This window comes from Symphalangus syndactylus, chromosome 14 (genome assembly GCF_028878055.3).
Source record: "Symphalangus syndactylus isolate Jambi chromosome 14, NHGRI_mSymSyn1-v2.1_pri, whole genome shotgun sequence".
Lineage (NCBI taxonomy): Eukaryota > Metazoa > Chordata > Mammalia > Primates > Hylobatidae > Symphalangus > Symphalangus syndactylus.
Genome location: NC_072436.2, coordinates 67,936,912 through 67,953,238, shown reverse-complemented (window position 1 = coordinate 67,953,238; position 16,327 = coordinate 67,936,912). Strand labels below are relative to the sequence as shown.

The window sequence follows — 16,327 nt, the reverse complement described above, 5'->3', positions numbered from 1 at the left end:
AAACAAAAATACAAATAGGACTATAATCAGAAAATACATTCTCACTTCTACATCATCCAGCACAGGATGAAAGCACACACTTCATTCTCAAAAAATACATGTCAACTCATAACGACAATGTTTTAGTACTGGTTTCAACTAAGAAAAAGAGTACCTTCTACTCCACTAAGGATCATCCTGACAATCTTAGGAAAATAGCTACTTTGAAACACAATAACAAAGGGCAAAAACACAGAGATACAATTGCAATAAATTCTCTTAGATGAAAAGTTAGGGCAACACTGGGACTAGATCTCTGTATTTTCCTCCACAACTCATCAGACAAGTTCATACACATCAGCTCTCCTTTCCATTCATTCCACAGTTTTAATTCAGAAATTTTGAGTTTTGAACACAAGACTACTATTTCCTATAAAATTACCAAAAAGACAACCTTTTAACTTTGGAGTGCTCTAGGAAAAAATATCCACCAAAATAAGCAATTCATCACCCTCTTGCTTTCATCATTTTCTCCTTCAGAGGAGGACTAAAATCATTTAAAAATATTTAAGTTGTGTGAATTAAATCACTCATCTTCCTGAGTGGGAAGGTGGCTACTGGCAAGGTTGTCTTGATGTGGAAGTCAGAAAATTAAGAGAGTTAATCTGAGAACTGAAAAATTTCTATTTTAAAATCAGTATTACCTATGGAAACACATTCTGCCAATCAAAAGAAATCCTAATAATAAGGAGGAATCATGTCATGTTATCAAAATAAAAAACAGTGGCAGTCAAAGAGAAAATTATCCTGTTTTACAGGATACTGGCAGTTAAAGAAAAAAAACGGAGGTGGCTTCACTGGGTACAGTAGTAATTTCCCATGACTTTTTAAAGATCTGTCAACACAAAAGATCACTGTGAATTACATCAATTGGCTGTCAGTCACTTTTTGAAATGTTTCATTGCTGAGCATAGAATAGACTATTAAGACACTCCAGGATTACAGTAGAATACCATGTCATTTTCAGAGAGAATATTGTCTGTTAACGAGGCCTAAGTGATAACTACTCCTGAATGACAGCTACCAAAATCCTTACAAGGGCATTTACTAATGTAAAACCAGATGCTTTGGGCATAATTTCAAACTGAAAGATAAAATGAAGCAATTTCAGATAACTTCCATCAGAGTTTGAGCTCCCTTGATGATATTTTTAACAACTACTTCCCAGCCTCTTACAATATATAACACTGCAGTAATCCAAACTGTTTTCAGTTTATTTCAAGGACATAAAACTAATAATAGATCAAATATTGATTATCTCTTACATAAAGTTCTATGAGAATTGTCAAAAAAAAGAACATTATAAATCACTATCTCTCACAAGTAAATGACACAAGTCACTTAAGTGAAAAACCATTAAGAATTAGAAAATTTTTCTGTCTCTCCTTCCTTGTATCGAAGAAAATCTAATGAGAAAGGTACATAGCACACTGTGGAGGTAATTTCCTTTTTTTTTTTTTTTTTCAATTTTACATTAAGTTCCGGCATCCATGTGCAGAACGTGCAGGTTTGTTACATAGATGTATGTATGCCATGGTGGTTTGCTGCACCTATTGACCCGTCCTCTTAAAGATCCCTCCCCTCAGCTGGGCGTGGTGGCTCACGCCTGTAATCCCACCACTTTGGGAGGCCGAGACAGGCAGATCACGAGGTCAGGAGATCAAGACCATCCTGGCTAACATGGTGAAACCCCCGTCTCTACTAAAAATACAAAAAAAAAAATAATAATAAGCCAGGCATGGTGGCGAGTGCCTGCAGTCCCAGCTACTCGGGAGGCTGAGCCAGAAGAATGGTGTGAACCCAGGAGGTGGAGCTTGCAGTGAGCCAAGATCACACCACTGCACTCCAGCCTGGGCGACAGAGTGAGACTCCATCTCAAAAAAAAAAAAAAAAAAAAAATTCCTTCCCCTCACCTCCCACCCCACAACAGGCCCCAGTATGTGTTCCCTTCCCTGTGTCCATGTGTTCTCATTGTTCAATTCCCACTTATGAGTGAGAACATGCAGTGTTTGATTTTCTGTTCGTGTGTTAGTTTGCTGAGGATGATGGCTTCCAGCTTCATCCATGTCCCTGCAAAAGACATGATCTCATTCCTTTTTATGGCTGCATAGTATTCCATGATGTATATGTACCACATTTTCTTTATCTAGTCTATCACTGATGGGCATTAGGGTTGGTGACTTTGCTATTGTAAATAGTGCTGCAATAAACATATGTGTGCATGTGTCTTTATAATGGAATGCATGTGTCTTTACAGTAGAATGATTTATATTCCTTTGGGTATATACCCAGTAATGGGATTGCTGGGTCAAATGTTATTTCTTGGTTCTAGATCCTTCAGGAATTGCCATACTGTCTTCCATAATGGGTGAACTAATTTACATTCCCGGCAACAATGTAAAAGCGTTCCTATTTCTTGTGGAGGTCATTTCTCCTCCAAGCCTTCTTAAAACACCCCAGTGGAACCTGAACCATGAAGACATTCTATTCTTGATAAACCCCAGAAAATACCTTCATCATCTTCCATAGTTCAAAACTAAGCCCTAAATTCCAAGAAGAGGTTTCCATTCCCAACTATAAATTATTTCTGGAGTATACACATCTGCATATATTAAATGCTAAATGATGAGTTAATGGGTGCAGCAAAACAACATGGCACATAGATACATACGTAACAAACCTGCACATTGTGCACATGTACCCTAAAACCTAAAGCATAATAATAAAAAATAAAATAAATAAAAAATAAAAATAAAAAAAAAACTGCTTTTAGCGTGTTTCCCAAAACAGACAATTCAGTACAATAAACCTTCAACAGGACTAATCCAAAGGAAGAAAATGAGAAGTCACACTCTTCTTCATACCACCAATGCCTCTCAACTGTTAAATTTGCAAAACAAAAAACTAAATAGTAGCATTGGTTCTCATTCACAAAAATGAGCTATCACATAGACTTCAAGGGATTTGATCTCCATTTCACCCCAGTCAGGGTACAAAAAACTGTGTCAACCACTCATTTTATACCATCTCCATGATTAAAATACCTAAAATACTAAAATACATGAAACTCGTGGTTACGAATTCCAAGATAAAGTACAAAGTTTATATTTGACAAGACTTAAGTATAAAACAATGTGAACAATATCACTTCTGTTAACAAGAGAGAGGGGAGATAAATAGAATGTGGAAAATGAGAGGATAGAATCATATGGTCATCAGTCTAAATTATACTAAAAGCAAAGAATAAATGCAAAGCACTAGTCATTTCTTCAGGTCTCTACTACCATATTAGGTATGTGTAGTGCACTACATCACAGTAGTGCCCTGTGATCATAAAAATACAAATACCCACTATGGTTTCACTAGAAGGAACTCTGAACTTCTTTCTACATATTATAAATAATTAAACATAAATACTACTGTAAATTATAAAGTATCAGATGAAAATATACCCAATTCTTTAGAACTGGTATTGATATGAACTGATATATTGCAGCTTCCTGCTAAATATGATTTAAGAAAATACACAATCATGGCTGAGCATGGTGGCTCATGCCTGTAATCCCAGCACTTTGGGAGGCTGAGGTGGGTGGATCACCTGAGGTCAGGAGTTGGAGACCAGCCTGGCCAATATGTTGAAACATTGTCTATACTAAAATACAAAAATTAGCTGGGTGTGGTGGCACATGCCTGTAATCCCAGCTACTCGGGAGGCTGAGGTAGAAGAATTGCTTGAACCTGGGATGTGGAGGTTGCACTGAACCGAGATCAGGCCACTGCACTCCAGCCTGGGAGACGGAGTGAGACTCCATCTCAAAAAAAAAACAAGAACAAGAAAAAGAAAATGTACAATCATGTTAGCTAGTTTCACTTTAATTCATGTACACTAGTCAAGAGTGGGCACTTAATGCTACCAAATAATCACATCATCTGGCACAAATCAATTTTTTTTACACACCCTCAGAGGACTACAACACACCTTCTTTCTCCTTCAACTCCCAAGCTTGCTCTCCCATCTGCACGTTTAGCTGAAGACCCTGCATTTGCTGGGAAAACTGAGCATTTGGAGCCTGCCACCATAATACTTACCCAACCACTACCATTTGCATTCACACACTCTGATTCTTACCTATTACCAGAGGTGAACTTGACACTATCTAATGCCAATCCCTTTAACTGTGTATTCTATCTTAAACTCTCTTACTTAAGGACATTGCACCAGAGATTTCTCCCTTTCTCCTATGTCACCCATTTTTCTGCTCTATACTGTATCATTCCCACAATAAATAACAGACTGTTATTTGTACCATTAAAAAATAAAACAAAAAAAAACCTGTCTTAACCGACTTCCCCTGCTAGCTATCACCCCATTTCTTTGTTTCATTTGGTAACACAATTTCCTGAAAGAACTGTCTTATATTTGCTGTCTCCAATTCCTCTTTTCCCATTCTTTAATTTTTTTATTTAAATAAACTCCTTATTTTAGGACAGTTTTGTATTTATATTTACAAAAAAGTTGCAGAGTTCCCATATACTCCTCACCCAGCTTCCCTTATTGTTAACATCTTACATTACTATGGTACATTTGCCACAACTAAGGAACCAAAATAAACGCATTACTACTAATTGAATGCCATACTTTATTCAGATGTCACTAGTGTCACTAGTTTTTCCTTAATGTCCTTTATCTGTTTCTGGATTCCACCTGAGATACCACATTACATTTAGTTGTCATGTCTTCTTAGTCCCTGGTCTGTGACAGTTTATCAGATTTTCCTTCTTTTTTATTACACTGACAGTTTTTTGTTTTGTTTTGTTTTGTTTTTGTTTTTGTTTTGAGATGGAGTCTCGCTCTGCCACCACGCTGCAGTGCAGTGGCACAATCTCGGCTCACTGCAACCTCCAACTCCCTAGTTCAAGCGATTCTCCTGCCTCAGCCTCCCGAATAGTTAGGATCACAGGCATGTGCCACCACGCCCAGCTAATTTTTATATTTTTAGTAGAGACGGGGTTTCACCATGTTGGCCAGGATGGTCTCGACCTCCTGACCTCGTGATTCACCCGCCTTGGCCTCCCAAAGTGTTGGGATTACAGGCGTGAGCCACTGTGCCCAGCCCTACACTGACAGTTTTAAGGAGTACTGGTCAAGTATGTTATAGCATGTCTTTCAATTTTTGTTTTTTAATGTTTTCCCATGGTTAGACTGGGCTCATGGGGTTAGGAAGGGAGAACACAGAGGCAAAGTGCCCTCTCATCAAATCATATGAAAGGTACATACTATCAACATAGCTTATCACTGATGATGTTAACCTGGAACACTTGAGCAAGGCAGCGTCTGCCAGGTTTCTTCACTGTAAGATTACTTTTTTCCTCATTCTACCCTCTACTTTTTGGAAACAACTCACTAAGCACAGTTCACAATCACCTTGTAGTGGCAATAGTATCTATATTAGTTATATGAAATTCCTCTCTGCAGGAGCCATTCTCTTTAAAACCTACTCAATCAGGAGTTTCCTTCCACCATTTTATTAAAAGTGCTCTTACTAAGGTCACCAACTTACTCCAAATTGCTAAATCCAATGGTAATTCTTCACCTTCTTCTTATCAATCAGCAGTATTTGTCATAATTCATCACTCTCTCATTCTTTATATACTTTATGCACACTCCTGTTTTTTTTTTGTTTTGTTTTTTCCTGCTTCCCTGGTGGCTCCTTCCCAATCTCCTTTCATGGTTCCTCTTTTCTCCTGATATCTTAATATCAGAGTACCCAAAAGTTCAATCCTTCATCCTCTTTTCTTTTCCATCTTTATTCATTCCCTCAGTGATAGTGTCCAGTTGCATGATTATAAATATTTATATTCTTCCCAATTTTTATCCCCTGGCCAAACCTCACTTCCAATCTGCAAATTCATATACACAACTGCTTACTCAACATCTCAACCTATACGTCTAATAAACACTATAAATTTAATATGTCTAAAATCAAATTCCCAATGTTCTCTCACAGCAAATTTAGCTCTGCCTAAAATTTTTCCTATCTTAGTTCATGGTATATACAACCTTCCCATTGCTCAAGTCAAAAAAATCCTGGAGTTAGTTACCTTCAACTCTTCACTTTTTCTCTTCCTTTATATCCAATCATCAGGAAAGCATGCTGGCTCTACACTTAAAATCTTATCACTGTCCCTAGCTACCACCCAGTCTCACTGGATTTCTGCCATAATTCCCTAACTAGTCCTCTTGTTTCCATTCTACAGTATATTCTCACTACCATGGTCAATGTGATCCTTTCAAAATATAGGTCAGATCATGTCATTAAACAAAATCCTACAATAGCTCCCCATTTCATGCAAAATAAAAGCAAAAGGCTTTACAACGGCCTACCATGAATGCTTGATACCTCTCTAAACTAACCAATTGCTTCTCTTCCCCCTTGCTCACTCCACTCCAGCTACCCTAGCCTCCTGATTTTTCCCTCAACTTGCCAAGAACTTTCCTACCTTCAGGCCTTTGCTCTGGTTCTAATCTCTACCTGAAATGTCTCCTGCAATAATAACTTACCCTCAAGGTGCTGCTATAAAAATAAAAACAACCTAGAACATCTACCAGAATTCTGATTTCCTTAACCCAGGTGCTTTTCCTTCTCTCCATAGCATTCACTACCTTTAACCATACTACAAAATTGACTTAATTATTTTGTTTATTATTTATTATCTGTTTTTCTCTGGTAGAATGTAAGCAAGGATCTCTGTTGTTGTTGTTATTGTTCACTGATTTATCCCAAGGGCATGGAATCAGTGCCTAATAGAGAGTACATATTTTAAAAATTGTAAAGGAAATAAACAAATTAACTTAATAGAACATCTTGTTCTAATTTTTTTTACTTCTCTTAATTAAAAAACTCCATTTCTATACTAGTATTAATCAGTGCTTGACTGCTTAGACCTCTTAATAATAACAGGTAATATGCATTGAGTATTTGCTATATACCAGGCGCACTAAGTACTTTACATGCTTCACAACATTCCTGTGAAACACATGCTACCATTGTCCCCATTTTACATAGAAAGCAAAGTAATTTGCCCAAGGGCACAGCTATTACGAGGAGGACCAGAATTGGAACCCAGGCAGTATATAGTAGAACATACAGTCTTAACCAATACTCAATTACACTTTTCATAGATCTTATGAAGCAGCCCTAGGAAAATAGCCATTCTCGCTAAAAAAAATAATGAATAGTCACATAAAGATTGAAAAAGAAAGGCGTTCATGTTCTAGTGGTCCTAAAACTGAAAGGTAATTTTGAATTGGCTCAACATGGAGAAACAAAGAAGCCATGAGGAAAAAAGATAGAGCATATGCATAGAAAAAGAAGAGACTGTATAGCCCCAAAACAGAGTAAACACTGTGTAACCCCAAAACAGAGCAAACACTGTGTAACCCCAAAACAAGAAGGGCAGACAGAGAGACATTTGTCTATAGGAACTTTCAATTCCTAAGGGAATTATCTGACATCCTGAAATAGGAATCTGTAAATTTTGTGGGCTTATCATAATTCTATTATCTCTAACTAAAACAATATCCATGTTACTATGGACCTCCTGTAAAAATCTCAATTTTTGTTAGGATGAAATAATTAAATCAATATGGAAGGCAGTACAATACAGTAGAGGTGGATAGGTTTGGGGAAGAAAAACCTAGATTTATGTCTCATTTCTACCATGTTTGCTAGCTGTATGACCTCGAGCAATCTCCCTGGACTTTAATTAGGCTGTCTATAAAATGGGAATAATAACACATGCCCAGCCTGCTTCAAATGTTACTGTACTCACTGAAATGGAATTTGTGAGTGAGCTTTGAAGAATATAAACTGCTCCACAAATGTTACCTATTATGATGATGATTCCAGATGTGAACTCACTTTAGTTACTCATAAAGAAGGATGTGTCTTCTCTTTCCAAAGGTAGGTAGTATAATTATTCAAAGTGTGTCTTGTTAGTAATAAAAAAAATCACTTTATGTGTATGTGTCTATACATGTACACACCACAATAACAGCCAAAACAGACAAAAGCGTATGTATGTTTCTTCATTCATATGCAAAGATATTGAAAGTATAGTTCCCTAAAAACACCCAATGACTAAGGAATAACATTTAGTATTCAATGAAATGGTGCCAAAATTACATGGTTCTTCCTTGATAACCTCGTACTGGTTCTTCCTATTATTACCTGACCTGTACAGTGTTTCCTGAAACCCAAGCTGAGAAGTTAGGCCTTTCTCTTAAAATGTCACAGTAAACCAATGGCTCAGCCAGAAGTGAACTCAAGATTCTTCTGAGGCCAAAGCTATTTCTATCAGACCATGTTCTTGCTATGCTACTTGTTATAAAATTGTTAAGAGATTGCTAAATTAAATGACATAAAAACATTTACATGAAGAGTTATAATGAAGAGATAGTTCACAAAATAAATAATAAACTTCCCGTCCAGAAAAAGAAAACACTATAACCTAACAAAAGCAGGAGGTCTTCCTAATTTTCACTCCAACCTTCCTTTTCTGTAACCTTCTTGATTATAAAGGAGGTTAGCTATTTTTCAGATACATAAAGGCAAATGCCTAATATTTCTGCACCAGGCAATAGAAAGGAAGCTCTGTAAAATGAGGGGATTACCCCAAATAAAGTCTAAAGTAATTTTCAATTGAAAGAAAAGTTTCCTATAAGTAGAACTCAATCACTTCCAATGTCCCATCTTATTATATTTTTTTATCTTAATTCAGAGAAAGAGAAAATAACTCCAAAATCAGAAGTAAATGCCCACCTGGCTTCCAGCTGTCTTTATCTATAGGTCAGTATCATTAACCTTTTGCTGTGCTTCACCATAATCCTTGACACTGTACATTTTAAATGTCAATTTTTTCCTAGAGTAACAGACTTCCAAACTGCACCACCTCTATAGGTAAAACAGATGGCAAGCAGCTTTTCCCTTTCCTTGTGAAAAAAAATTCTTCTAAACTCCTCTCACTTTAGGCACTATAACATCCAGTAAAAAACAGATTGAGGTTACTATGCAATCTTGAGTTTCCAAGAGAGAGAACTTCACATCTTTCTAAATTTTAGAACTACACACCAATAGACCAAATCTCGTTTGCCAAGGTACTACATTCAATATATGTAAAATATCCCTCCTCTTTTCATGAGATTCCATAAACCTCCACAGAAATGTGACTATTGCCTTTTCTACACATTTTCTTGATCCCAAATATCTAGTCCTTTTGCAAACAAATTACAAGCTGATAAAGAGTAATTTACCTTTCATACACATGAGATATCTTAAAAATAAAGGCTGACTCTGACACTAACCAAGAACTATGATTGCAATATCCTTGGCATCAATAACTGATGCAAGCAAAATGGGATTTCATATTCTACATTGTACATAAACTGCCATTCACTTGATTGGAACCTGATGCTCAATATATTCTACAAACAAAAATATTTGTATATAATCAATGGCAGGTAATAGAAATGTATTCTAACAATTTCAGAAAGGAAAACCAGTTAAGCTAGTGAAAACAATAAGAGAAAAACGACTTTTTAGAAAAAATAAACAAATTTTTCAAAGGTGACCAAAGAAAAGAACAAGAGATTTCATTTTGCACTTTCACCATTAGAAGCCTATCACGAAGAGCATGTAGAAAGTTTTAACGAATTCAGACATAAGGCCCAGAGCTTAGGACATCTGTTCACATATTGGCTTGGCTGCCTTCATTAGGAGCAGGTTTACCTCAGTAAGCCCAATATTCTTTCTTTTAATGACATTCTGCAGAGAGTTGCTCAGGGTCCTGGTTAGCAACAGGTTTGTTGATTTACGAATCATGTCATCAACTTCAGTTGAGCTGAAAAAGAAGCATTAAGAGTCAGTCATAGCAGGTAGCAGAATTATTTCGGCAAACAGGGTGCCAGTGGTACTTGTGGTAATAATAATAAAATAATAATAGCAGCAGCAAATAATACTTATTGTAAGTCAGAAAAAGTACTACAATAAACTCTCCTAGCTTTTGTTGCTGAAAAAAAAATAGTTTGCCTTCATTTTTGAAAACTGTTTTTCTGTGTATAGAATTCTGGCTTTTTTTTCTTTATTTATTTGAGTACTTTAAGGATGTCACCCCATTTTCTCTGGCTTGCATAGTTTCAGAAAAGAAGTCTATTATAATTCTTATCATTATACTATCATGTAATTTTTATTTTTGGGAATGCCTTCTAAACATTCTCTTTACCTTTCATTTTCACCAGTTTGAATATGATGTATTTAAATATTTTTGTTTGTTTCTTGTTGTTGCTATTATTTATCTGAATTGGGGTTCTCAAAATCTTGAATTTCTTGTTTGATGCCTTTCATCATTTTTTTAATACTCTCAGCCACTTTATTTTAAAGTATTTCTTCTTCCCAGTTCTCTCAGTCTTCTACTTTAATCTACCATTTGAAATTGCCCTACAGATCTTGGGCACTTTGTTCTATTTCTTTCACCTTTTCTTCTGGGTTCTATATTGTCATGCTAGCTCACAGTACACTGTTAACAATACATTAAGACTTTAGTTGATTTTGTCTTTCTCACATGAATGCTAGTTACACCATTCCTATTCTGCCACAGGTGCAGGAGTCTGTCCCCTTAGAGGGACCAGTCCCATCATGGTTTTCGGACTACTTAGTTTCCTGCTGACTTCGCCTCTCTGATGAGTTCTAAAAAAGTTTTAATTTTGTAGCTTCTCTGTTTTTTTTTCCCCCCTGCATTGTTACATAGGAAGCAATATTCTTTCCAGTCTTCTATACTGTAGACTGAAACAGAAGTATTTCGTAGTAATTTGCTTTAAAAAATGCTGTGTTTGTGCATGTATTCACATGCAAGCAAGATTAAAAGAAAAAAAAACCATATCAGAAGTGTTATTACTATGTGATAGAGTTTTCGGTCATTTACATTGTTCCTCTTTGTGCTGTTATCGCCTGAATTCTTTAAAAACATTTAATTTTATTAATATAATGTGAAACAGGATCTCTCGCATATGTATGTGGATGTGTATATATCCTATTTTTTTAAGATGAGTATGAATGCTAGAACAGTATTTTACCATAGAAATGCCATGTGTTTGCTATTTTTAAAAAATCTTTCTTTCAAAAAGAAAGTTTCGCATATTCAGAATTCATGCAATTACAAATTTTGTCAATATGTATAAGCTTTTTGGCCTCTTCTGTCTAGCGTAAAAGAGAAAACTAAGAGAACAATTATTCTTAAAGCTGCATTAAAATCTGAATGCAGCAGTTTCTCTTGTTTTGAGAGCCTGCATGTAAAAGAAATAATGGTTTTTATACAAATTGTCTCATGTTCCATGTCAGCCTCCAAAACAGATATGACTGACAAAGCAATCTCTGTCACTCCAGGTTGTAAGGTAAACATATTCCAGGATATAAGATAAATGCCAACTGAACAGTAAAAGGCATCTAGCTTTTTCTAAAATCCCCAAGTTAAATATTTTATTTAAATTTTAAATGTGAAAAATATCAAAGGAAGTTTTCAGGCAAAAACAACATATTCAGGCAAGAAAAAGGCATCTGACATTATCCCATTACTAATATTATTCCTTTACCATATTACTTTTCTTCCAAAAGAAGATACAAAAAGTAATTTTGCAATCAACTTGTAATGATTTATCTACAATAATATACCTAACATACCCTACAGACAATTATCTGATATAAGGTCATTTATATTAATGAAGTGGAGACCAGGCAGGTGGGGGATGGAAACCCAGGTAAAAAAGTTTTGGTTTGTAATTTCGAAAGACAGTCTCATTTTCAAGAGAACATTTCTATGAAAACAGTTTCATTTTCAGAGAAAAGGACAAATTAATTGTACAAACCCCATGTTTCATTTATTTTCTTAGTAAGAATAGTTAACAAAGAAATGACTCAAACTATTCCCCAACTATGTTTATTTTCAGAGTAGCCTGGCATACCATGCTTTCCATTCATTTCATACATACACTCATTTAAAAAAAATTTCTGAACTGGGTACAGGGGATATTGTATTGAACAAAGATAAAATGTTTCCATCCCACAAAAGGATGGAACACAAACATCCTTGATTGTGTTTGGCTTGGCTTCTATGTTGCTCCAGCACTTATTAATTGTTCAGCTTCTTAATTAGACTAGGTACTCCTTGAAGACAGGGACTACATTTTCAGCATCTTAATTATTTCTATACCAAGTAGCATCTGACAAATAATACATTAGCCAAAATGTATGGTGAATAAACCAATACATGAATAAAGAAACAAAGGAGCCTACACTCTAGCACGTATAGAAAACATACATATACAAGTAGAGCAATAATGTTTCCAAAGGATTTTATCTGATACTCCCCTTTTGGCCTTAACATTTCATTAAGTAGAATGTCAAAATTAGTGTTTTTTGTCTATTTTTTTTTCTTTAGAGATGGGGGTCCCACTATGTGGCCCAGGCTGGTCTTGAACTCCTGGATTCAAGTGATCCTCCTGCCTCCAAGCGATCCTCCTGCCTCAGCCTCCCAAAGTGCTAGGATTACAAAAATGAGCCACGGCATCCAGCCTACCATTTTCTAGTAAACTGTCATTAATAAGTGTTGAAATACTAATCTATAAAGACTAAGATAATATAAATTTTCAAAATTATTCAAAAGTTACCAATCTTCCCTTTCATCATGACTATATAAATAGAGCAGTGCCGTGCAGTGAAAAGCTAATTATTAAGATTTCCAAAATCAGGGCTGATGGGACTATCAAAAGTTTTTCAGAATATGTAAATATATGGAGTCACAATCTCAGCATTGGTTACATTTCTACTATTTTATATTATACCTTAGATGAAGATCTTCTGAAAACTTCAGACAAGCGTAGATAAATTCTTTAATTTGGTTGTAAACTTTTGGCACAAATTCAGAGAAAGGAAACTTTTTTGGAAATGGTTGCTGTAAATGCAAGAAGTAATGAAATCAAGTCACAAACCAACGAACATTGAAGATATTTATAAATAATTTAGGTTGCAAAAAGAACATTCTTCCACACTGTGAATTATCTCCTTAACAAACTCAAATATAAGAAAATATCTCCCAAAGTTTTCTGATATTAAAAAGACATAAATATAAATAAAACAATAATTCAAATGTCCATCATGGAAAGAGATAATCAAATTGGGTTACACACTCAGCAATAAAAATGAATGAACAATGATACATGCAACAATTTGGATGAATCTCAAAAGCATTATGTTATATCAAAGAAGTAAGTCTCAAGAAGTTATATACTACACAATTCCATTTATATGGCATTCTGAAAAAGGCAAAAGTAGATGCACAGAGCCCAGGTTTCTGGTGTCCTGGGGCTGGGTTAAGGGAGGGGTATTACAAAGGGGCATCATTAAAGAATTTTTTTTTTTGTATAATAGAGCTATTTGGTATCAACATTGTGGTAATGGACACATAATACATTGTCAAAGTCAGTAGAACTGTATACCACAAAGGGTAAATTTTATGTTGTGGGGAAAAAATGTCTTTAAATTTTAATAAAAACAAGTATTTCAAAGTGTAAACTGAATTAGAACATCCGCAGCAATCCTCCAAACACTTTAGAGGTAATAGGACCCAAAGCCATCTGCTGATTCGCAAAACAGGAAATTCTGGTCTTCTCCAAAAAGAGTCCTTCATTGTCAGAAAGGTGATTAAAGTGAAAAAAAGAAAAAGAAAAAAGAATCCTTTGAAATTGTTTTAGAGTTCTAACCCATTGAGAGTTAAAGGTAATGCTTTCAATCAAACTGATCCAATGGAAGCTTTTAAGAGGATGACAAAACAACCAGAGAAGTTCATTTTAAAGTATTCCTTACCTTTTCCAGTTCTATATCTTGAAATGGGAATTGTCCCACCACCTTTTTGTACGTCTCTTCACTTGTTACTGGTATAGGACTGTAGTTGTCAGAATCAAGTATGTTTCTATAAATGGAAGGATAGACAAAGGGAAGGGAAGGATAGACACAGTGGGGGGTAGGGGAGGGGAATGGAGGGAAGATGGGTTAATCACAAATATTTTTCTGATGAACTCCAATCTTAATATATATACCACAACCCAAAATGAACATTTCCCAGTCCCTATTATATTCCTTCCACAATATAGCTATTTCATTTTGGATTTAAAGAAGACAAAAAGAAAACTATCCTCTGAAACGAATGGACCACAATTATAAACATATTTCTTAGGAATTGAGATTTACAAATAGGACAGAACATTTTCATGTAAGTGAGAAGTAAACAACAAAAGAATGTGTGCTCTAGAAAAGGCAAAGAGATTTTTCTGTTTGGTTTAATATGATATATAAATGTACTTTATTATTATTATTATCATTAGAGACAGGGTCTTGCTCTGTCACCCAGGCTAGACTGCAGTGGCATGATCATAGCTCACTGTAACCTCAAACTCTGGGGCTCAAGCAATCCTCCCACCACAGCCTCCCAAGTAGCTGAAACTACAGTTGCTCACCACCACATCGGGCTAATTTTTAATTTTTTTGTAGAGATGGAATCTTGCTATGTTGTCCAGGATCGTCTCAAACTCTTGCCCTCAAGGGATCTTCCCACCTTGGCTCCCAAAGTGCTGGGATTACAGGCATGACCCACTGCACCTGGCCCATTGATAAGGTTTTTAAAATCATGTTCTATTCTAACTTTCAAAATTGGCAAATAATAAATTCAAACTATTTTCATTTACTTTACCTACTGCTCTATATCAAGGATGACTTTTTAAAATCTATAGGTTCTCTCTCCTTAAATAAACTGGGCATTCTCTAATAGTAGGGACCATACTACCAAAATCAAAACAGAAGACTCACTGAAGGCATCAGATCAGAGCATCTAAGACTATGGATATATCATGTTAATTAATTTTCAAATATCCTATAGAGATAAGATTCCCTTAAATACAATTATACCATTAGCTAAATCTAGGTTTTAGAAATATAAATATTTATATTAATATACAGATAAATTAGACTAAGTGATGATCAGAGATATGTTCATAAACCATGAAGAGTAAGAGTAAAGGACTAATGTAAGATCTTAAAGCTATAAGAGTTTGAAAACAGGACAAACTGATCAGGGAAAGGGGTCTTGCAATAGGCAGCATAATCACTTAAAGTAAAGGAGTAAAAGTATAAAAAGAGAAGAAAGTCAAATGAGTTGACCCGGGTTATGTGCCAAGAGCACAGTCCGAGAAGACATCTGTGAGTGATAGATGTGACAGAATAACTTTCTTATTATTGTATGCATGTTGCAGTAACTACTTAAATAACAGGCTTCAAACACTGAGCTGTAATATGCCCCTTTGCTGTGTGTAGAGATGGAAGATGATGAGGAACAACATGAGTGAGTCATCCAAACCGATTTTCCAAAAGCCTAAATTATTCCTAAGTGCTCAAATGCTACTCACTATAATTGAGTTGTAGACTAGGCACGAACCTCAAAGTGAAAACCAAATAACAGAATAAGATGACACCAAGATGATCTGAATGACATGAACCAAGGAATCTGATATTTATCGAAGGAAACAAAAAGGCAAAACAGGGTTTGGGGACTTCCCACTACAGTAGACACTAATACACTGGGACTGGATATCTTGGGAACATAATTTTGGATGTTCTAACAGTTTATTTGAATTCTGGATCATAACCTAGGGTAGCTACAAAATATAAGTAACATATACTTGTTGCTTATAACATCTGAAAACCTTTGTGCATAAATACATGTGTGTACACTAATGCACATGAACACACACACATATGACTATAGATAATTTCTCACCTGAAAATACCTGCCCACTTCTTTAGCAGAGTTTCACTATATTGGTCTCTGATTTCTAACAGCATGTCAAAAAGCTGATTTACAGGGAAACCATACACCTGAAACAAAATAAGAAAATCACTTCAGCGTCTAAGGAAGGAGTTTTTTGTTTTGTTTTGTTTTTTGTTTTTTGGCAAAATGAGAGGGATAAGGTACTGAAAAACATTACATTCTTTGGACAGCAAATTAAATAAAACCATGTTAGTAGAATATTTCATTCACACCTAATATCTAGCATTTATCTCTCAAAAATTAAATAACACCTGGCAAAATGTTTAAGCCAGTGAGAAAAAGATGAAAATTAAAATCTATATATAAAGAGTATACTATTGGCTAAGTCCTCCCTACATCCCCTCCTATAAGTCCT

General features: G+C 35.4%; 1 protein-coding gene across 7 annotated transcripts in view; it reads right to left on the bottom strand.

Annotated features, from left to right (window-relative positions):
* Nucleotides 1-16,327, bottom strand: part of EXOC6B (exocyst complex component 6B) — a 676,922-nt gene that overhangs the window by 318,194 nt on the left and 342,401 nt on the right. For all 7 annotated transcript variants that reach the window (XM_055243157.2, XM_055243158.2, XM_055243160.2 and 4 more), the window contains 4 exons: nt 15,922-16,019; nt 13,956-14,061; nt 12,935-13,044; nt 9,828-9,939 (listed from right to left, as the gene is read on the bottom strand). In XM_055243157.2, coding sequence (XP_055099132.1) covers nt 9,828-9,939; nt 12,935-13,044; nt 13,956-14,061; nt 15,922-16,019 — 426 coding nt within the window. The remainder of the gene's footprint in view (nt 1-9,827; nt 9,940-12,934; nt 13,045-13,955; nt 14,062-15,921; nt 16,020-16,327) is intronic.